General features: G+C 41.2%; 1 protein-coding gene across 8 annotated transcripts in view; it reads right to left on the reverse strand.

Annotated features, from left to right (window-relative positions):
* LOC144598407 (uncharacterized) overlaps positions 1-24045 on the reverse strand; it is a 67561-nt gene that overhangs the window by 15290 nt on the left and 28226 nt on the right. For 4 of the 8 annotated variants that reach the window (XR_013547858.1, XR_013547860.1, XR_013547857.1 and 1 more), the window contains 2 exons: positions 14014-14185; positions 893-3733 (listed from right to left, as the gene is read on the reverse strand). Coding sequence is in view for 4 of the 8 variants with exons in the window: in XM_078408551.1 (XP_078264677.1) it covers positions 2997-3733; positions 14014-14185 (909 nt within the window). In the remaining 4 variants the exon portion in view is untranslated. The remainder of the gene's footprint in view (positions 1-892; positions 3734-14013; positions 14186-24045) is intronic. The other 4 variants (XM_078408551.1, XM_078408553.1, XM_078408552.1 and 1 more) reach the window with 3 other exon arrangements.

A 24045-nucleotide genomic window follows, 5' to 3' on the forward strand; every position in this document is an offset into this window, starting at 1 on the left:
GCAGGAATGACGATGGAACAGCAATGGCAGGAATTTCTGGGCATAATCCAGAAGATGCAGGATCATTTCATTCCAAAGAGAACGAAAGATTCTAAGGGGAGTAAGAGGCAACCGTGGCTGACAAGGGAAGTTAGGGATGGAATAAAACTAAAAGAAAAGATGTACAACATAGCAAAGAGTAGCGGGAAGCCAGAGGATTGGGCAACTTTCAAAGGTCAACAGAAGGTAACAAAAAGGGCAGTACGGGCTGAAAAGATGAAGTACAAGGGGAAGTTGGCCAAGAGTATAAAGGAGGACAGTAAAAGCTTCTTTAGGTATGTTAAGAGAAAAAGATTAGTAAAGACAAATGTGGGTCCCTTGAATGGCAGAAACGGGTGAAATTATTATGGGTAACAAGGAAATGGCAGAAGAGTTGAACAGGTACTTCGGATCTGTCTTCACTAGGGAAGACACAAACAATCTCCCAGATGTATTGGAGGACAGAGGATCTAGGGAGACAGAGGAGCTGAAAGAAATTTGCATTAGACGAGAAATAGTATTGGGTAGACTGATGGGAGTGAAGGCTGATAAATCCCCAGGGCCTAGTGGTCTGCATCCCAGGGTACTTAGGGAGGTGGCTCTAAAAATCATGGACACATTGGTGATCATTTTCCAATGTTCAATAGATTCAGGATCAGTTCCTGTGGATTGGAAGGTAGCTAATGTTATCCCACTTTTCAAGAAAGGAGCGTGAGAGAAAACGGGGAATTATAGACCAGTTTGCCTGACATCGGTGGTGGGGAAGATGCAGGAGTCAATTATGAAAGAGGTAATAACGGCGCATTTGGATAGCAGTAAAATGATTGGTTCAAGTCAGCATGGATTTATAAAGGGAAAATTGGAACTCCTGTACCTTTCCATTCAGTTCAGTGATTCAGTTAGTGACCTACCACTTTAAAACTAGTCCTTGCATTCAGCGTCAGGATCACAAATGAAAACATCGGTGGTGGGGAAGATGCTGGAGTCAATTATGAAAGAGGTAATAATGGCGCATTTGGATAGCAGTAAAATGATTGGTTCAAGTCAGCATGGATTTATAAAGGGGAAATCCTCCTTGACTAATCTTCTGGGATTTTTGAGGATGTGACAAGTAAAATGGTGAAGGAGAGTCAGTGGATGTAGTGTATCTAGACTTTCAGAAAGCCTTTGATTAGGTCCCAAACAGTTGAATGGTGAGCAAAATTAGAGCACATGGTATTGGGGGTAGGGTAATGACATGGGTAGAGAATTAGTTGGCAGACAGGAAGCAAAGAGTAGGTCCTTTTCAGAATGTCAGGCAGTGGCGAGTGGAGTGCCGCAAGGCTCTGTGCTGGGGCCGCAACTATTTACAATATATATTAATGATTTGGATGATGGAATTAGAAGTAACACCAGCAAGTTTGCAGATGACACAAAGCTGGGTGGCAGTGTGAACTGCAAAGAGGATGTTAGGAGGTTGCAGGGTGACTTGGATAGGTTGAGTGAGTGGGTGGGCAGATGCATGGCAGATGCAGTATAATGTAGATAAATGTGAGGTTATCCACTTTGGTGGCAAAAACAAGGAGGCAGATTATTATCTCAATGGTGTCAGATTAGGTAAAAGGGAAGTGCAACGAGACCTGGGTGTCCTTGTACACCAGTCACTGAAAGTAAGTGTGCAGGTACAGCAGGCAGTGAAGAAAGCTAATGGCATGTTGGCCTTCATAACGAGAGGATTTGAATACAGGAGCAGAGTCCTTCTGCGGTTGTATAGGGCCCTGGTGAGACCGCATCTGGAGTATTGTGTGCAATTTTGGTCTCCTAATCTGAGGAAGGACGTGCTTGCTATTGAGGCAGTGCAGCGTGAGTTCACGAGGTTAATCCCCGGGATGGCGGGACTATCATATGAGGAAAGATTGAAAAGACTCGGCTTGCATTCACTTTAGTTTAGAAGGATGAGAGGGGATTTTATAGAGATGTATAAAATTATAAAAGGACTGGACAAGCTAGATGCAGGAAAAATATTCCCAATGTTGGGGGAGTCCAGAACCAGGTGCCACAGTCTAAAAATAAAGGGGAGGCCATTTAAAACTGAGGTGAGAAGACTTTTTTACCCAGAGAGGTGTGAATTTGTGGAATACTGCCACAGAAGGCAGTGGAGGTCAATTCACTGGATAAATTTAAAAGAGAGTTAGATAGAGCTCTAGAGGCTAGTGGAATCAAAGGATATGGGGAGAAGGCAGGCACAGGTTACTGATTGTGGATGATCAGCCATGATCACAATGAATGGTGGTGCTGGCTCAAAGGGCCAAATGGCCTCCTCCTGCACCTATTTTCTATGTTTCTATGAAAAAGTGCAATATTCCTTCCTACTTCTGGAGTCCTTGTCCTGTGTTTGTTCAAAGTGGAGAAAGTGCATCATGTTGGCATTGCGAGCCTTGTGACCATGCAACAAGATAACACAGACGCCTAGTGTAAACGGTGGGAAGGGTACATCACCTCTCAAACTATCTAACTATCTGTCCCATCAAACACCCCCTGATATGTGGCAGAGTCTGCGGGATCTGCAGAGGAAGAGATAAATACAAACTAAAAGGCAACAGTTAAGCTAGAGTAGAGGGAAAATGGGACAGAATGAAATGTTATTTGATTAGAAATAGTATTAAATATTTAATAAAAAAAGTTAGGGTTAATTTCACATAAAAAAAGCTGCTCCAGGGATTTCAGTTGCTTCATTGTTTTTGTATCACGGAGCATGTGCAAATGCAAGAGTCAATGGGTTAAGGTTCATTGATTAAGGAGAAAATGTTAACAAAGGAATTTCACTCTTCAGTTAATTCTCTGCACTGGGTACAGCATTCATAACACACATATACAAGAACACATCTTGTCCGTTTTTTGTCAAAATAGAAACATCAGTAAAGCATAAGTCTAAAATTGGAACTCCTGTACCTTTCCATTCAGTTCAGTGATTCAGTTAGTGACCTACCACTTTAAAACTAGTCCTTGCATTCAGCGTCAGGATCACAAAGTCGATAAACAACTGCACCACTCTTTGTATGCCGAGGGAACACCAGCTTTTGCTCCTTTACATGCAAAATATCTTTGCTATCATCCTGTACTGCAGACGCTTGTGAAAGATTATTATCTGTTGGTCTCCTTGGAATGAAAACAAGAGTATCACAGTTGTCTTGTAAAGAAATGTTATTTAGAGCACAATATGCTGATTCTTCAGCACATGAAGAACCTTCTGTAGATTGACTACTTGAATCACAGTCATGGTTGCACTGCTCAAGGGCTTTAGAGGAGTATTCATCTATGAACTCTTTCTGTGTTGGTACGTCATCTTTTTGGAATTCTTCATCCTTTGTTGATTTAAGTTTATCAATGCTTACTAAATAATAATGTTTTTTGTCAAGTAAGTCTTCATTTGGCATTGGCAATGGCGTCTCCCAACCGTCGTCTGGTGAACTGCTGGATTCGATGCTTTCAAAATCGTCATCGTCTTTCAAAATTGAAGATTTTACTGAATCAGATTGGGAACTTGGTGCTACATTTCTATTTGTTGTACTTTCACTGTCAGATGACGGTATGCGGTCATCAAGGTATTCATTTTTGGAATCATCCTGAATGCCAGCTTGACTCTTTGCAGATGCTGGTTGAGCCGTCGCATTATTTGGTTCTTCATTTGTATCATGACTTACATTGTTCTCTTTTGGGTGTTTGTTTCCATCAGCTAAATAAAAGCATAATTCTAAATTTAGTTTTAAAGAAAGTAACTGTTCTGTCCCAACTTTTATTTTTCTAAATTAAAACTTTTGACTGATTAAATGTTTGCTTAACAAATATAATTTGAGAAAGAAATGCAAATTGAGTTTGCTCTTTAAAGTCAGCATGATGCACTCTCAGACAGAACAACAAAGGCGCATAATTACAGAAGCAAGGTTCAGACTAGAGTAAGTGTACTGTATACCATGTCAAAAAAGCTAATGATTTCATTCTGAATTTAATTAGACTCATAGAACCATTAATGTTTATAGCATGGAACCAAGGATGATAGGATCATGGCTGTTTTGATCTTGTTCCTCTGTTTCAAATATTTATCCATATTTTCCTGAAATGCAGCAGTTGCATCTCCCTCAACCTTTCTTCTGGGGAAACATTGTAACAATTCACCATATTAAAAATTTCTTCTGGCTGCTTTGCACATTCTTTGTGTGATATTTTCACACCGATTATCCCATTTCCTTCAACCCAATCAGAGAAAGATTTATTTTCTGTATTTGTTCACCAAACTCTTATTAAATTTAGAAACTTTGATGAAATCTGTTAATAATCTATTCTCCATTCGAAACAATTAAATATTTTGTGACTGTAGATCTGATAGTTGTTTTCACTCACGCAACATTTCATTGGAAGTGCAGAAAAATCCCTCCTTACAAGCAACACAACTGATGTGAACATTTTCAAGGTATTGTTTTCCTGTCCCAGCTAAATTCCAAGACAGTAAATTTAAATTAAAAAGCTGCAGATGCCAGTTTTGATAAAGGTTCTTTGACCTGACATATAAACCCTATCAATAGACAAAAAATGCTGGAGTAACTCAGCGGGAAAGGAAGCATCTCTGGGGAGAAGGAATGGGTGACGACCCAAAACATCATCCATTCCTTCTCTCCAGAGATGCTGCCTGTCCTGCTGAGTTACTCCAGCATTTTGTGTCTAATCTTCGGTTTAAACCAGCATCTGCAGTTCCTTCCTACATATAAACCGTCCTTCTTTCCATTGATCCTGCTGGCCTGCTGAGTGCGTCCAGCATTTTCTGTAGTTATATCATCCTGAAGAGTGATGTTAGGTTTTATGCTCTTTCTAAATTGGGTAACAAATCTGGAAATAGTTTCCTAACTGTGATCTCATAGTACTTTGTACAAATTTGAATTGTTTTATTTGATATTCTACAGTTCAAAATATAAAAATACAATAGCATTACGATTAGTAACATGGTGTCAAACAAACCTTTCAGCAAGACGAAGGAGCTAGGTATTGACCTGAGGAAACAAGGTGGAGCGCATGACTCAGGTGTCATCATTGGTGCCAAAGTCGAGATGGTCGGGAGCATCAAATACAACCAATTTGTCCTGGACCTACCACATCAAAACTCAGCTAAGAAAAACAAACAACGCTTCTATTTCCTCAGATGACTAAGGAGGTTTAGGCATGTTTCCAAAAATTCTTACCTACCTTCACAGATGCACTGTAGAAAAAATCCTATCGGGATGCATCGCAGTTTGATTAGGCAACACCTCTGATCAAGACCGCAAGGAACTGCAGAGTTGTAGATGTAACCCAGTCCATCACACAAATCAGCTTCCCTCTCTCCCCACATTGACCCCATCTACACTTTATGCTGCCTTGGGAAAGCAGAGACCATAATCAAAGACCATTTTTATTCGGGTCATTCCACTTCTCCCCTGTCCCATTAGGCAGAATACACACGCCTAAAAGCAAGTAACATAGAAAATAGGTGCAGGAGTAGGCCATTAAGCCTTCGAGCCAACACCACCATTCAATATGATCATGGCTGATCATCCAAAATCAATACCCCTTTCCAGCTTTTTCCCCCATATCAATAGACAATAGGTGCAGGAGTAGGCCATTCAGCCCTTCGAGCCAGCACCGCCATTCAATGTGATCATGGCTGATCATTCTCAATCAGTACCCCGTTCCTGCTTTCTCCCCATACCCCCTGACTCCGCTATCCTTAAGAGCTCTATCTAGCTCTCTCTTGAATGTATTCAGAGAATTGGCCTCCACTGCCCTCTGAGGCAGAGAATTCCACAGATTCACAACTCTCTGACTAAAAAAGTTTTTCCTCATCTCTGTTCTAAATGGCCTACCCCTTATTCTTAAACTGTGGCCCCTGGTTCTGGACTTCCCCAACACTGGGAACATGTTTCCTGCCTCTAACATGTCCAACCCCTTAATAATCTTATACGTTTCGATAAGATCCCCTCTCATCCTTCTAAATTCCAGTGTATACAAACCTAGTCGCTCCAGTCTTTCAACATATGACAGTCCCGCCATTCCGAGAATTAACATAGTAAACCTGCGCTGCACGCCCTCAATAGCAAGAATATCCTTCCTCAAATTTGGAGACCAAAACTGCACACAGTACTCCAGGTGCGGTCTCACTAGGGCCCTGTACAACTGCAGAAGGACCTCTTTGCTCCTATACTCAACTCCTCTTGTTATGAAGGCCAACATTCCATTGGCTTTCTTCACTGCCTGCTATACCTGCATGCTTCCTTTCAGTGACTGATGCACTAAGACACCCAGATCACGTTGTACGTCCCCTTTTCTTAACTTGACACCATTCAAATAATAATCTGCCTTCCTATTCTTACCACCAAAGTGGATAACTTCACACTTATCTACATTAAACTGCATCTGCCATGCATCCGCCCACTCACACAACCTGTCCAAGTCACCCTGCAACCTCATAGCATCTTCCTCACAGTTCACACTGACACCTAGCTTTGCATCATCGGCAAATTTGCTAATGGTACTTTTAATCCCTTCATCCAAGTCATGGATGTATATTGTAAATAGCTGCGGTCCCAACACCGAGCCTTGCGGTACCCCACTAGTCACTGCCTGCCATTCTGAAAGGGACCCATTTATCCCCACTCTTTGCTTTCTGTCTGTCAACCAACTTTCTATCCATGTCAGTACCCTACCTCCAATACCATGTGCTCTAATTTTGCCCACCAATCTCCTATGTGGGACCTTGTCGAAGGCTTTCTGAAAGTCGAGGTACACCACATCCACCGGCTCTCCCCTGTCAATTTTCCTAGTTACATCCTCAAAAAATTCCAGTAGATTAGTCAAGCGCGATTTCCCCTTCGTAAATCCATGCTGACTTGGAATGATCCTGTTACTGCGATCCAAATGCTCCGCAATTTCGTCTTTTATAATTGACTCTTGATTCCCTTAGCCCCAAGAGCTAAATCTAACTCTCTCTTGAAAACATGCAGTGAAGCAGCCTCCACTGCCTTCTGTGGCAGAGAATTCCACAGATTCACAACTCTCTGGGTGAAAAAGATTTTTCTCATCTCAGTTCTAAATAGCCTCCCCCTTAATCTTAACCCCTGGTTCTGGACTCCCCCGACGTCGGGAACATTTTTCCTGCATCTACACTGTCCAATTTTATATGTTTCTATAAGATCCCCTCTCATCCTTCTAAATTCCAGTGAATACAAGCCCAGTCGACCCATTCTTTCATCATACGTCAGTCCTGTTAACCTGTTGACCCTATGCTGCACTCCAATAGCAATACCGTCCTTCCTCAAATTAGGAGACCAAAATTGCACACAATGCTCCAGGTGCGGTCTAACCAGGGCCCTGTACAACTGCAGTAAGACCTCCCTGCTCCTAAACTCAAATCCTGTCGCAATGAATGCCAACATGCCATTGGCTTTTTTCATGCCATTGGCCATTGGCTGGGTCTGCATGCTTACTTTCAGTGACTGATGTACAAGCACTCCCAGGTCTTGTTGCACCTCCCCTTCTCCTAATCTGACATTTCAGATAATAATCTGCCTTCCTGTTCTTGCCACCAAAGTGGATAACCTCACATTTATCCACATTATACTGCATCTGCTATGCTTCTGCCCACTCACCCAACCTATCCAAATCACTCTATCCAAATACCATCAGATTTAGGAATAGCTTCTTCCCTGCTGGCTACTGAATGGTCCTCTCATTGGCTCAAATTTCAAAATAATCAGGAGAAGACACCATGGCTGAACAATCTACGGGCGCTCTTGCTGTGGATAAAGGGGAAACAGTGGCTATAGGGCATTTGATACCCTTTGATGCCACATCAAAGGTTAGTGTGAAAAATTAAAACTCATGATGTGCAAAATAACATTTTGGTGCAGACAGGCTAGTTAATGTGAAACAGACATGAGACATAAATAGGTCTTTATTTGGTTGATGAGATGTAATCAATGATGTGCCTCAGGTATCAATGTTGGAGCTTCACTATTTTACATTTCATATAAATGATTTGGATGGAAGCACCATAGATGTAATTGTTAAACGTGTAGATGACACATAAATTGCAAAGAGGACAGCATGATGGCGTGGCAGAAGAGCTACCACCTTACAGTGCCAGAGACCAGGGTTCGATCCCGACCATGGGTGATGTCTGTATGGAGTTTGTACATTCTCCCCGTGACCGTGTTTGTTTTCTCCGAGATCTTCAGTTTCCTCCCACATTCCAAAGACGTACAGGTTTGTAGGTTAATTGATTTGCTATAAATGTCAATTGTCCTTAGTGTGTGTAGGATAGTATTAATGTGCGGGGATTTCTGGTCAGCGCGGACAAGTGGGCCTTGTATCTCTAAAATAAACAAAAGGACATGGGATTATATAGGGATTAGATAGATTAGTGGTGCACAGTGCCACAGCTAGTCAAGTAACTGCCTCACAGTACCAGCGATTCTGACCTCGGTGTTGTCTGCTTGGATGATCTCTCTGTGACTACATGGATTTTCACTGGGTGTTCCGATCTCCAAAGACATGCAGATTCTAGGTTAATTAGCCATTGTACATTGCCTCTAGTGTGCAGGTGAGTGGTAAAATCTGCAGGGAGTTGATGATAATGCATGGTGAAAAAGGAAGGAATTAATGTAGTATTTTAGTGTAAATATTTGGTTGAAGCCTATTTCTGTGCTGCATCTGTGAGAAAGACGTACAGGTATGTAGGTTAATTGACTGGGTAGATGTAAAAATTGTCCCTAATGGGTGTAGGATAGTGTTAATGTGCGGGGATCGCTGGGGGGCGCGGACTTGGTGGGCCGAAAAGGCCTGTTTCCGCGCTGTATATATATGATATGATATGATATGAAATGGAAGATTGTGCCCCACTTATATTGGGTAATGGTGAAATCATGTGAGTATTAGATTCCTTATTCAATAAAGCATTTGAATGTATTAGAAACAACTCAGACATGTTTTACACAACTAAAAACCGGGAATGAGAAAGTAGTTTTATGCCAAAATATTGCACAGGCTGATTTTTCAATCCACTAGAGTTTTGAAAAGAGGAGAGTTGATCGATGGATATGAAGAGGATGTTCCCTTGTGGGAGAACTTAGAACCAGAGGTGACTGTTTAAAAATGAGGGGTTGTCCTCATCTTGACAAAGATATGTCCAATGTTCTTCTTTTACAGACACATGAATCTTTGGAACACTGTTCCTCAAAGTGGAATGGAAGCAGAGACATTTTTTAAAGGCAGATTTAGATAGATTTATGGCAAGGCAAAGCAGACTGATGGAAACATGGAGCTCAGATTACAATCATATCAGCCATGATGTTATTAAATGGTGGAGCAGGATTAAGGAACCATGTGGCCTATTTACATTCCTAATTTGTATTCATATGATAAGAAGGCAGGCATCTTGGTTTGCGGGACAATGAACTTGCAGGAGAGTTAGCCAATTGCATACACAAGCACAGTTCTGACAATCAAGCAGATGTTCGATAGAGCTCTAGGGGCTAGTGGAATCAAGGGATATGGGGAGAAGGCAGGCACGGGTTATTGATTGTGGACAATCAGCCATGATCACAATGAATAGCGGTGCTGGCTCGAAGGGCCCAATGCCCTCCTCCTGCACCTATTTTCTATGTTTCTATGATTTACACTTAAACTATGAAGCAACTTCTTGCTGTGACTTTGATAGAAGCAGTTTCACCAAAACACTTATGAGAGAATATCTCTATGTGCACAGTGAACAGGTCATTCAGATTATTGCTGTTTTATAGAGCACCAAATAAGTTGCAGAGAATGCTTGTGAGGATGCAATGAGAGATTTGGTACGGCCTAGGCAATGAAATCAAGCCTATTTCAAGGATACAAGAGATTGTGAGGATAGTTAGGTAAGGCAATCTACACAGCAAAGTGTAGGAAACAGAGATACAGCCATCGATACAGTAAGAAATGCTGTCCTGATGCTAAGCTTTTCTTTCACTTAAAGTAACCCTTTTTTAGTGAGTTACTATTTTCCACTGCTTAGAAAAAGATACTGACTCAGCAACTAACATTTATTCCACACAAATCCAAGTCAATGATCATCTCCACAAAGACTCTGTCTAAATCCTTCCCACTGACAATCACAAGCATTACTGGATGCCATACCATCTATAATCATGATTATCATGATTATAGAATTTTTCGAGGATGTAACTAGTAGAGTGGATAAGGGAGACCCAGTGGATGTGTTATATCTGGACTTCCAGAAGGCTTTCGACAAGGTCCCACATAAGAGATTAGTATGCAAACTTAAAGCACACGGTATTGTGGGTTCAGTATTGATGTGGATAGAGAACTGGCTGGCAGACAGGAAGCAAAGAGTAGGAATAAACGGGTCCTTTTCAGAATGGCAGGCAGTGACTAGTGGGGTACCGCAAGGCGCAGTGCTGGGACCCCAGCTATTTACAATATATATTAATGATTTGAACGAGGGAATTGAATGCAACATCTCCAAGTTTGCGGATGACACGAAGCTGGGGGGCAGTGTTAGCTGTGAGGAGGATGCTAGGAGGCTGCAACGTGACTTGGATAGGTTAGGTGAGTTGGCAATTGCATGGCAGATGCAGTATAATGTGGATAAATGTGAGGTTATCCACTTTGGTGGCAAGAACAGGAAAGCAGACTATTATCTGAATGGTGGCCGATTAGGAAAAGGGGAATTGCAACGAGACCTGGGTGTCGTGGTACACGAGTCATTGAAAGTAGGCATGCAGGTGCAGCAGGCAGTGAAGAAAGCGAATGGTATATTGGCATTCATAGCGAGGGGATTTGAGTATAGGAGCAGGGAGGTTCTACTGCAGTTGTACAGGGCATTGGTGAGACCACACCTGGAGTATTGCGTACAGTTTTGGTCTCCTAATCTGAGGAAAGACATTCTTGCCATAGAGGGAGTACAGAGAAGGTTCACCAGATTGATTCCTGGGATGGCAGGACTTTCATATGAAGAAAGACTGGATATACTCGGCTTGTACTCGCTGGAATTTAGAAGATTGAGGGGGGATCTTATAGAAACATACAAAATTCTTAAGGTGTTGGACAGGCTAGATGCAGGAAGATTGTTCCCGATGTTGGGAAAGTCCAGAACAAGGGGTCACAGTTTAAGGATAAGGGGGAAGTCTTTTAGGACCGAGATGAGAAAGTTTTTTTTCACACAGAGAGTGGTGAATCTGTGGAATTCTCTGCCAGCAGGTAGTTGAGGCCAGTTCATTGGCTATATTTAAGAGGGAGTTAGATGTGGCCCTTGTGGCTAAAGGGATCAGGGGGTATGGAGAGAAGGCAGGTACAGGATACTGAGTTGGATGATCAGCCATGATCATATTGAATGGTGGTGCAGGCTCGAAGGGCCGAATCCTGCACCTACTTTCTATGTTTCTATCATTGATGGATCAATTGAAGATGGCTGGACTTTGGACATTGGCCTGATCACTGTCCTTATGCATCATCCTCCTTGGACTGACAAGACTGGTGCCTAATAATTATAATCTAGCCACACAGATATTGTGCCCTCAAGAGCAGGTTAAAGCCCGTATTCTCTCAAAAGTAGCTGATTTCCAACATCTACATGTTATAAGTATGATACTTCCCAGTTGTGTGGATGAGAATAAGTTGCAATCATAATAAAAAATACAGGTACCTCAATGGCAAAACATTAATTGGCACCAAGACCTCCACCCTAAACATTTATTTCCCTCAACACTGGCTGTAGTTTGTATTATGAACAAGATACATTGAGCAATATGCCTAGTGAGCGGGAATACCTCACCTGCATGTACCCTCCATGCTTGAGTTGAAAATATATGTATTGTTACTGATTCTAAATGCCAGGACTCCTTCAACATTACTTGGTGCACCTTCACCATAATGTGAGCCCAAAATATTTCTCATTAATTTGCGAGATAATTTCTGATGTGCAATAAATATTGTACTTGGAACAAAGCTCATATCACAAATTAAAATAATTAAAAACATATGTTCAACTGACTATTGGCACACACAACGTTGCTACCTTACAGTGCCAGAGACCCGAGTTTGATCCTGACCATGGGTGCTCCCTGTGGCAGCTTGGATTTCATGCATCCAGACACATGATGCTTGGATACACAGGGAACTGCAGATACTGGAACCTTGAGCAAAAAATAAAGTGTCAGAGGAACTCAGCAGGTCAGGCATATCTGTGAAGGGTGATGGATAGATGATGCTTTGGGTCAGAGCCTTTCATTAGACTGATCTTTTGTCCGAACCCTAAACGTAGCCTGTCCATTTCCCTCCACAATACTGTCTGACCCGCTGAGTTCCTTTAACACTTTGTTTTTTTGTACATTATGCTTGGAGCTTGCACAGGTCTTAGACTTCTTCAAACAAGGTTTTGAAATTCAAAAAAGCATCACGGTGCTAAGGAATTGTTTACTGCACACTTATTGACAAGAACTTTCTCACCTTTGTAATTTCAAAGAAATTTGATGGAGATTGACCGTAACCAAAGGAAGTCTGTTTGTTATGTCTCTTTGTAGCCTCAATTGCACTTATGCCAGTTCAGTGTTGGCATGCATTCCATTGCAAAACTATGATTACCCAGATAGTCTCATAACACACTCCTTGCTTATAGTTACACAATTTTGCCTGAAAATTCAATGTAGTCAAGAATACTAAGTGTGTTACACAGTTGTGTCAACTTGTTATATTTGTCTTGCAAATTCATCACATTGATTGGGTTCCTAGCTAGCTATTTTTATGGGCACCCTTACATGTACAGATAGCTTGCCCTGACATCAATTGATGAAAAACTGTGGCCTCTAATCACATTGCTCCTTGGTGACTTGGAAGAAGCATAGTTTTTTGTGGACTCTTGAAATCTCTGGCAATAAGCCCTTTTCCCATCTCCTTTGGAGCCTTATGGCATGACTCAGTTGCTTTGTCTGACACCCAGTTGCATAGTACCTCAAGTGAGAGCCTGCCTGAATCACTTGTGGAAAAACATAACTGGAGAAATTATTTTCACTCTCATCAGCAGTTGCAAAATCAGATCAGATTTGACATTTGTCACCCCCATACGTTTCTGAAATAAAATGCTACTGGCTCACTATCAAACATAAAAGCGGTTGGTTGTCCCTTAGATAACACAGGTGCTGTCAAAAGCAGCTTTGCTGTGAAGAGTCTACATAGTTTCTTGAAAAAGTTAATAATTTTAACATACGCTCGTTGTTGGTGAGGATTCAAAACAGAAGAATTGACATCATCTGCATTTGCCAGTGCATCACATGCATAGAATTCTTATTTCCATTTTTATATAACGCAGAAAACAAATAGCTATACTGCATTTGCATGATGTATGTCCTAAAATGGAGAATTCTACTATGTAGCACACAAAAATATCTTAGGCAACCGAATATCTAGCTCTCAGAGGATACTGATATTAGTTATAGTGTTCCCACCTGGCGCTAAATTTTGTTAACTCAATCATGTTTGTTCAAAACATTAATTATCTTTCTGGTCTGCTATATTTTGTTGTGCACCCTACCCATTATTAAAATTGTATTTTCTATTTTCCCCGAGTTCATTCCCAAAACACCCCCTCCCCCTGGCACAAGAATTAGGTATTTCAAAGCATCTTTAAATATAATTTTAATGTTATTCATAAATAACTGCCAAACTGGTTTTGGGTGACTGCCCCATCCATCACTTTATTTTACTTTGTGGTGGAAGGCACACAGTCTACACAATAGCCAAATAGCAGGGCAGATATATGGTATGTGGAGATTATACTGTGAAACTATCTAACCATGAGAAATAGATTATTGTAATTATAAAGCCATGTTTCAGTTTCACACTGGGATGAGCTATTGCTCCACCCCTCCAAGTATCTTTTGTGTTTAATATTTAAAACATAAATTACCATCCTAAACATTTCCAATGTTAAGTTACCTGTAGAATCGGTTGAAACGTTAGGGATACTTTTTGTGATGTCAGGATAGGTATTTTTTTCTCCCAAATTCACAAAACTCTCACTTGGACTTTCATCATCGTTATACAAGTCTGAATTTTCAAACTCATATCGTACTGCTTCAACTTGAAATCTAACATTTTTCTGTTCATCCTGTCAATACAATTTGACAATATAAAGTTTAGAGTCGCTGATAAGTCATCTCTTACTGTTCAAATACCTTTAATTCTTGGTGCTGCTTGTACATTTAATGCAAGCATCTCAAATCATCTTGCGCTTAGTTAGGAATAAAAACATGTATTTCTGATGATTGTCAAAGGCTCAAAACCTGCAGTTTGGGCTGATACTAGAAATAGAGTGAAGGAAGGGTAGCTATCCTTTTCTCTTGACCTCACCTAATTAGCTGTATGCAGCTCACCTATATGCTTTCAGTGAGTAATTGCAGTAGTATGACTGTATTTTGAGTGTTCAACAAGAGGTAAGAAAATGATAACCAAATTGTTCACAGCATCCAGAAACCTGAATATCCTTATTAAGTGAGACAGGTCAAGCTTGTTCAGATTTTCCATCTGCACCCCAGCTGCCACTGAGAAAGTGTTTAATTATTTAGTTTCAATTAGTACTCATTTAGTTCCACAATTCTTCCACTGCCTACCACTGTCCTCAAAAACCTCCTCCAACAGGGAATGAAAATTTAGTCTTTTGAGTCTGTTCCATCATTCAAAGATGCGATGGCTGATCTGTGCAAACTCCATTTAACCATTCTTGGCTTAAATCCTTTAGCATGTTGGTTAACAAAAATCAGTCTCAGATTTAAAACCATCACTGATTTAGCATCATGAGCTGTTTACTGCTCACAAGTGTTTCCTTATTCCTGAAAATAGTGCCTCCAATTTTTTGACTTTGAAGCAGAAATTTGTCTTTGGCTACCAGGCTAAATGTTGGCAACAAGTACGTCAGTCACAGATCATCCTTCAGCACCATTGGTTTCACTGATGTTTTAAATGGGAGGGGAACTGTGGCAGTACCTGGTGGTAGAAAGTCATTCTAATGGTTATTAATGTCAAAAAGCAGCATCACACAGGAAATTGCCAACTCCATGATTGGCTCATACATGGCAATGGATGCTTTGGTGAAGAGAAGATGCATGTCCACTGTCTGCAAGGGACGAGCTGCACTGCTAAGTATCTCAGTGGGAATAGATTGTTGTGGAGGGCATGTATCAAGGGCACAATGGCACAAAAATGTTCAATGACATCAGAAGCACAATCAAAATCTGTGAATAAATCTTCAATTCCCATGTCCCTTCAAAGATTTGCTCAATAGTCCACACTCTCAGCAATCAACTATGAATAATTTCCTAACAATAAAATGTTAACAATAACTATAGCTTCTTAAAAAGCCGCACGTTGAACTACTGCAGAGTTCTCTGGTAGTTGATTTTACAGGCAGAAAGATAAGCCTCGTGATCATCTATTTACTTCAAATGACAAAGTAGCACTTGAAAATCTACTTATAATGGGTGCTTGAAAATTAAAAGAAAACTGCAGATGCTCGAAATCTGACGTAAAAACAGAAAATACTACAAATACTTAGCAGATCAAACAACATCGGTGAATAGAGAAAGAGTTTTAACATTTCAGGTCCTTTGCTAAGTGTTTCTAGTATTTCCTGTGTCTATTTACAATAGGTACTTCCATGGTGACCTGGTTAACTGTTTTAAACTTTTTTGGAGCAGAAGAGGCTGTGATGGAGGCATAAAAAAAATTGGGAGACACATAGAGTAGTGAGAAACTCTGCTCAATGATAAACCAGAGGGCATAGGTTTAAAATAGAGGTGTAAAAGTTTTGAGGGGATGCACTTGTCACACTTAAGTTATCATCGAATTATATATTTTGGTCAAATCTATTCCTGCTGACCAAGATGCCTGTCCATTGGCCTGTGTTTGGACATTTCTCTGAACCGTTCTTATCCTAATACCATGATCGTATCTACAGTCTCTGGTTGTGTCTCCTTTGCATACTTTAGGTACCTATCATGCAAGTAATGAGGTGTGGATGTGGAAGGCCATGATAGGTGTGTGTACTAACAGTTTGTTGGAATGAGTGATATGGTCCATTGATCAATTGTGTTAAGATGATTGTGTAGTTAGTAAGGCATGCAATATGAAGAAGACTCCTTCAATGACTACGACTCCAAGTTTAGAGATATACAGTGTGGAAACAGGCCCTTAGGCCCACCAAATCCGTGCTGACCAATGATCACCCATTCAAAATGTTATCCCAATTTTTCATCCGACACACTCTGGGCAATTTGACAGAACCCAATGAACCGACAAACCTGAACATCCTTGGAATGTGGGAGGAAACCAGAGCACTCTGAGAAAACACATGCGGTCACAGGGAGAACATACAAACTCACAATACTAAAGGTTCTTGCATCACTATTTTACGGTCTTGTCATTTGACTCATGCCGCTGATTGTCATAATCACTTTCTCCTATTGACTTCTGAATGTTTGTCTGCAAGGTCCCCTATCAAAATGAGATATTGTGGTCCTTTGCAAGTCAAAAACATCTGAAATAGAGCTAAAATGTAAAAAATGCTCTCTTTTGTTTAGTTCTATAGATTTTTCTCAATTTAACTTAAAAGGTTAAAATACACCTGCCAGTGACAACACAGCTGGTTTGTACTGACATCAACTTTTATTAACAGGTCCAGCCACTGTGGAAATTGCATTTCTTTCTGTGTTAATAGACTGAGTGGGTGGCATTGATTTGATTTTGACAGACATCAATGCAAAAGACGGCACAGATGTGGTTGCTGCCTACATGTAGTTGAACAGGCACCATGTAAATGTTTACAATATCCATGCTGATTTCAGCATCTATCCAATTTTTCAAACTTTGATTTCTGTGTCATGAAAGGATAGAGGTGCTGGAGCAAAAGCTAATATATTGCACTAAAATAGCACCAGAGCTGAGAAGTTGTATTCATCAGGAAACCTTTTATTCCTGTATGAAATTCCAGTTGTGGTGTGAGAGAACTTTAAGATAATAAAACTGTTTAATATGCTGAGCAAGTATGTACAAGGCGATCATTAATAAACCCCTCGGGGACTTTGGGAGAAACTGCTCCAGCATCTGGGGGGAAGAGAAGACTTTAGGTAGACACAGCGAGTCAGACAGCCCTCTCTGGAGAAAAGGAACAGGTGACGTTTTGGGTAGAGACCTTTCTTCAGACCGTAAAACCTTGGCTGGTCCACAGAAGGCAGTGATTACACTAGAAAGGGTGCAGAGGAGATTTATCAGGATGTTGTCTGGGATAGAATATTTCAGTTATGAAGTGACTGGATAAAATGGGTTTGTTATCCTCGGTGCAGAGGAAACACCTGACAGGTAGATAACAGGAAAGAAATTGCAAAGATAAATCCTGCTAACACTATAGATAGAACGAAAAACTTAAAAAAATAAACCAAAAAATCCAGTTATCATAAATCCTGCAACTTCAACAAGGGCAAAACATGGCACTCCTTTGATGTAGATGTATCAAGCACCCTGTGGTGCAAACACATTTAAATCTATTTCTATCCATTTAGTAAAAAAATTACGATGGTTAGATTTGTTTGTGACTGCAATTGACCAGAAATTCATTGGCTTTGTTTGCTTCTGGATGGCCTTTCATCCTGTCTACAGAAAGCCCAACTGCTACCCTGTATTATTTTTCACATTATTCTTTGGTTTTAGACTGCTTCTGCTGATATTTTTAGTTACTACCAGGAGACTATAGGAAGATGTAGGTCTAAGAAAGTTGTCGTAGTAGGGGATTTAAAATTTTCCCAATATTGACTGTTTAGTTTTTTAGTTTAGTTTAGTTTAGTTTAGAGATACTGGGAATGGCATAGTGCAAAAGATTTGAACAGGGTGGAATTTGTCAAACATGTGCAGATCAATTTCCTCCGGCAATCTCCACACGGGAGAAGGCAATTGGGAGGGGCAAGTGAATGAAGTGTTCATGGATGAGCTTTTGGTACAAGCGACCACTGTTCTATTAGGTTCAAAATAATTATGGATAGAGATAGAGTGGGCCCACAAGTTAAAATTCTAAATTGGGGCAATGCCAACTTTAGGGGTATGAGACAGGATCTCGTTCAAGTTGATTGGAGTAGGTTGTTTGAAGAAAAAGGAACTTCATGAAAGTGGGATGTTTTTAAAAATGTGCTGATAAGAGTTCAGGACATGCACATTCCTGTTAAGAGTGAAGGGCAAGGCAGGTGAGCGTAAGGAAGCTTGGATGATTTGGGAAATTGAGCCTCTGGTCAAGTATAAGAAGGAGGCATGGGGCAGGTACAAGCAGCTAGGATCAAGTGTATCCCTGGAGGATTTTCAGGAACTAAGGAGGAAGCTAAAAAAGGAAATCAGCAGGGCAAAAAGGGGACAGGGATAGCTCTGGCAGACAGCATTAAGGATAATCCCAAGAAACTTTACTTTACCTCTCTTGAGGGATAAGACATACATGCTTTTAGATGGACAAGGGCTGATTTGGGATAGTCAGTATGATTTTGTACCTGGGACCTCACGAACCTGACTGATTTTTTTGAAGAGGTGACCAAAAAGGTTGATGAGAGCAGAGCTATAGATGTTGTAAATATTGACCAGAAAGGTTTTCCACAAGGTTTTGCATGGTAGGCTGTTCTGGAAGGTGTGAGCATGTGTGATCCAATGAGAGATAGCTGAATGGATAGAAAATTAGCTTCATGGAAGGAAGCAGGGGTGATGATAGAGATTCCTTTTCAGACTGGAGACCTGTGACTAATGGTGTGCCTCAGGGTTTGGTGCCGAGCCCATTGCTGTTTGTCATCTATATTAATGATTTGGATGAGAACATACGTGGCATGATTAGCAAGTTTGCAGATGACAAAAAAGAGGGTGGCATTGTAGATAGTGAAGATGGTTGTCAAAAATTGCAACAGGTTCTTGATCAATGGGCAGGACTTACACAGTGAATGGTAGGGTTCTGGTGAGTGTTGTAGTGCAGAGGTGATCTAGGATTGCAGGTACATAGTTCCTTGAAAGTGGTATCACATGTATAGGGTGGTCAAAAAGGCATTCGGCACATTGCCTTCATCAGTCATGGTATTGAGTATAGAAGTTGGGTGGTCATGCAGTTTTATAAGATGTTGGTGAGGCCACATTTAGAGTATTGTGTTCAGTTTTGGACACCATGTCATAGGAAAGATGTTGTCAAGCAAGAAAGGGACTGTCAAAGATGTTGTCAAGGAGTAAAGAGGTCCTTCTGCAGTTGTACAGGGCCCTACTGAGACCACACCAGAAGTATTGTGTGCAGTTTTGGTCTCCAAATTTGAGGAAGGACATTCTTGCTATTGAGCGACTGCAGGGTAGGTTCACAAGGTTAATTCCCGGGATGGCGGGACTGTCGTATGTTGTAAGACTGGAGCGACTGGGCTTGTATACACTAGAATTTAGAAGGATGAGAGGGGATTTTATTGAAACATATAAGATTATTAAGGGATTAGACACGCTAGAGGCAAGAAACATGTTCCCGATGTTGGGAGAGTCCAGAACCAGGGGCCACAGTTTAAGAATAAGGAGAAGGCCATTTAGAAAGGAGATGAGAAAAAACCTTTCACGCAGAGTTGTGAATCTGTGGAATTCTCTGTCTCAGAAGGCAGTGGAGGCCAATTATCTGGATGTTTTCAGGAGAGAGTTAGATAAAGCTCTTCAAGATAGCGGAGTCAAGGGATATGGGGAGGAGGCAGGAACAGGGGCTACTGATTGTGAATGATCAGCCATGATCACAGTGAATTGTGGTGCTGGCTTGAAGGGCCGAATGGCCTACTCCTGCACCTATTGTCTATGGGGACTCGAGGATCTAAGCAAAAGGGAGAAGTTGAGCAGGCTAGGAGGATGAGGGATCTTTTGAGGTGTACAAAATCATGAGAGGAATAGAGTCTCTTGCCCAGAGTAGAGGAATCGAAAACCAGAGGATATAGGTTTAAAGTGAGGGGGAAAAGATTTAATAAGAACCTGAAGGGTAACTTTATCACACAAAGAGTGTAGGATGTATGGAAAGTGCTGCCGGAGCAGGTTGTTTGGACTGGTACTATCGCAATGTTTAAGAAACATTTAGACAGGTACACGGATAGGTTAGATTTAGAAGGATACAGGCCAAATGCAGGCAGGTGGGACTAGTTTAGATGGGACATGTTGGTCAGTGTGGGCACGTTGGGCTGAAGGGCCTGTTTCCACGCTTTGACTACCTAAATCAGTCAAAAGGGAAGTCCAACAGCACTGTTCAATGCCACATATTGTACTATTTCAGAGCACTGAATTCACTAAAAAGGCATCTAGTTACAATAACTGGTACCTGCATGTCTGGAACTCCTGCACACGAGGTAGATTATATAATATTTATGTCCAACACTCTTATCAGTTATTTTAGACTGCTAATTCTATGGGAGCAATTTCTAGTGTCACAATCAGTTGGATTTATTCACCAAGAAGGGATCTTGAATAAAACCAATGGTTTAACCTGCTTGCAATGTGAGGCAATGCCTTATAAAGGAGCTGTTATTGCTAAGTAATGCCGTTTAGAGACTCATTAAAGCACTACTTATACTGCCTATTAATGCTCACTGAAGTGTTAGCATATTTCTTGGAGACCACTTTGTCTGGGTTGGAAATTAGGCCAGACACAGCAAAGGAAGAAAGGTAGAGGCAATTCTTACTGTTTACAGAGCAGCCCTCCTCCTGTGGACCTCCTTTATCAGTACCACCAATGCTACAGCCAAGAACCAATGTATCCTCTCCCTTGGTCCCTGAGCCATCACACAGCATGCCATCATATACCAGCTGAGGCACTCTGGGTAATGGTTGGAGGAACCCCAGCTCTAATGTGTATGTGATGAAGGAGCACTCAAAATACTTTTTCTTATAAATATCTAGGAATTTACCAGCAGTAATGAAGGAGCAATGGTACAGTGCATTCAGAAAGTATTCAGGCCCCTTCACTTTTTCCATATTTTGTTATGTTACAGCCTTATTTTAAAATGGATTTAAAAAAAATCATCAATCTACACGTCCAAAGACGTACAGGTATGTAGGTTAATTGACTGGGTAAATGTAAAAATTGTCCCTAATGGGTGTAGGATAGTGTTAATGTACGGGGATCGCTGGGCGGCGCAGACATGGTGGGCCGAAAAAGGCCTGTTTCCGTGCTGTAAATATATGATATGATATGATATGATACACACAATATTCCAGAATGAAGAAGCGAAAACAGGTGTTTAGAAATTTTTGCAAAGTAATTAAACAGAAATAACTGAAATATCACATTTACATAAGTATTCAGACTCATTGCTATGACACTCAAAATTGAGCGTAGGTTCATCCTGTTTCCATTGATTATCCTTGAGATGTTTCTACAACTTGATTGGAGTCCACCAGTGGTAAATTAAACTGATTGGACATGATTTGGAAAGGCACACTCCAGTCTATATAAGGTCCCACAGTTGACAGTGCATGTCAGAGCAAAAACCAAGACATAAAGACGGAGGAATTGTCCATAGACCTCCGAGACAGGTTTGTGTCGAGACACAGACCTGGGGAAGGGTATAAAACAATTTCTGCAGCATTGCAGGTCCTGAAGAGCACATTGCGTCCGTCACTCTTACATGGAAGAACTTTGGAACCACCAGGACTCTTCATAGAGCTGGCAGCCCGGCCAAACTGAGCAATCGGGGGAGAAGGGCCTTGGTCAGGGAGGTGACCAAGAACCTGATGGTCACTCTGACAGAGCTCCAGAGTTCCTCTGTGGAGATGGGAGAAACTTCCAGAAGGACAACTATATCTGCAGCACTCACCAATCAGGCCTTTATGGTAGAGTGGCCAGACGGAAGCCACTCCTCAGTATGGAGTTTGCCAAAAGGCACCTAAAGGACTCTCAGACCATGATAAACAAGATTCTCTGGTCTGATGAAACTAAGATTGAACTCTTTGGCCTGAATGCCAAGCGTCACGTTTGGAGTAAACCAGGTACCGCTCATCACCTGGCCAATACCATACCTACGGTGAAGCATGGTGGTGGCAGCATCATGCTGTGGGGATGTTTTGCAATGGCAGGAACTGGGAAACTAGTCAGGATCGAGGGAAAGATAAACGGAGCAAAGTACAGAGAGATCCTTGATGAAAACCTGCTCCAGAGCATTCTGGACCTCAGACTGGGCGGAGGTTCACCTTCCAACAGGACAACAACCCTAAGCACACAGCCTAAGACAGTGCAGAAGTGGCTTCAGGACAAGTATGTAAATATTCTTGAGTGGCCCAGCCAGAGCCCGGAATTGAACCCGATTGAACATCTCTGGAGGCACCTGAAAATAGCTGTGCATCGACGCTCGCCATCCAAACTGATAGAGCTTGCGAGGATCTGCAAAGAATGGGAGAAATCACCAAATACAGGTGTGCCAAGCTTGCAGAGTTATACCCAAGAAGATTTGAGGCTGTAATCGCTGCCAAAGGTGCCTCAATAAAGTACTGAGTAAAGGGTCTGAATACTTATGTAAATGTGATATTTCAGTTATTTATTTTTAATTACTTTGCAAAAATTTCTAAACACCTGTTTTCGCTTTTTTATTATGGGGTATTGTGTGTAGATTGATGATTAAAAAGAATGAGTTTAATCCATTTAAAAAAAGGCTGTAACGTTACAAAACATGGAAAAAGTGAAGGGGACTGAATACTTTCTGACTGCACTGTATATTTGCAAATAGGATGTTTATGACTTGGTACAGGTATTCTTACTCACGTGCAGTCCCTATCCTTGATTTTAAGAGACTACAGTGAGGAAGATGCTGCTGCAGTGCATACTGATTTGGTTGCTCCTTGAGTATTCTTGAAAGTACACTATTACTCCTGAGTTGCCTATGGAAGATAGTCGAAAGATTTTGGGGACTCTGCACATTAATCAATCTCTGCGTAATTAATCTCTGACCTTCTGTGAAGCCAAAGGATATATGTGGCTGGGATATAGCCGTGTCTCAATACAGCCACGTGATCGAGATACATTTCAATATGAATTCATATGTTCATGCTGTTTGAGAAGGGAGAGAGGGAGATTCTCTTGTTTTGGGGCTAGTCATTGTCTGGCATTTGGGTGGAAGGAATGTTGCCTGTCACCAAACAAACGGGACCAGAATGCTGTGCACAACTAAGTGCATTTGGGCATTACTATCTGAGGAAATTTGTCTCCAACAATCCTTGGTTTAAACTAGAGAATTTTAGTTTCGATTTTAACTTTAATCTGTTCCTCAGTGCTTGGAACCAAGTAACAGTGGGGAAATTGAATCAGACATCACTGAATAGATTATTGGTAAATGACGCTTGGAATTGAGCTTAGTAGAGGCACACTCTGGACCACAGTTCTTTAGAATGACAGCCAAAATGGCTATTTTGCATGATGTGGTCAGCAGCAGGTGGCACCTTTACACTTCTATCAGAAGATGGTTGCTACTTCACCCGTCCTTTACACTCAAGTGCTTGTTTCATCAATGAGGATGGGAAATTCATTCAGCCACTCCTTTCGGTTAGTTGTTTAATTGTCCACCAACAAATGCAACTGGGTGTGGCATGACTTTGATAGTATGTCCCCTGCGAAGGAGACTAGAGAGATCAAGAAAGGAGTCAGAGACTGTCAAATTGAATTTGAGGGCAGGGTGGAAGTTAGTGCATAGGTCAATGAAGTCAATGGGTTCTGCACAGGTGCAAGAAATGCAGCCCAGGTGCAATCATCAATGTAGTGGAGAAAGATTTGGGGGTTGCTGCCAGTGCACCTCTGGAACAAATTTGGAAAAGTGAACATTTGGGAAATACATCCTCATTTCCATTCTATCTGGACCTCTTACACAGAGGCTCCACTCAGCCTCTCTTTTCCAAAGTAAACAATATAACCAATTTATTCTTATATCTGGAACTCTAATCCTGGGTCTATCTTTTTTT

The sequence above is a fragment of the Rhinoraja longicauda genome, chromosome 11, assembly GCF_053455715.1.
Source record: "Rhinoraja longicauda isolate Sanriku21f chromosome 11, sRhiLon1.1, whole genome shotgun sequence".
In the NCBI taxonomy this organism is placed as follows: Eukaryota; Metazoa; Chordata; class Chondrichthyes; order Rajiformes; family Arhynchobatidae; genus Rhinoraja; species Rhinoraja longicauda.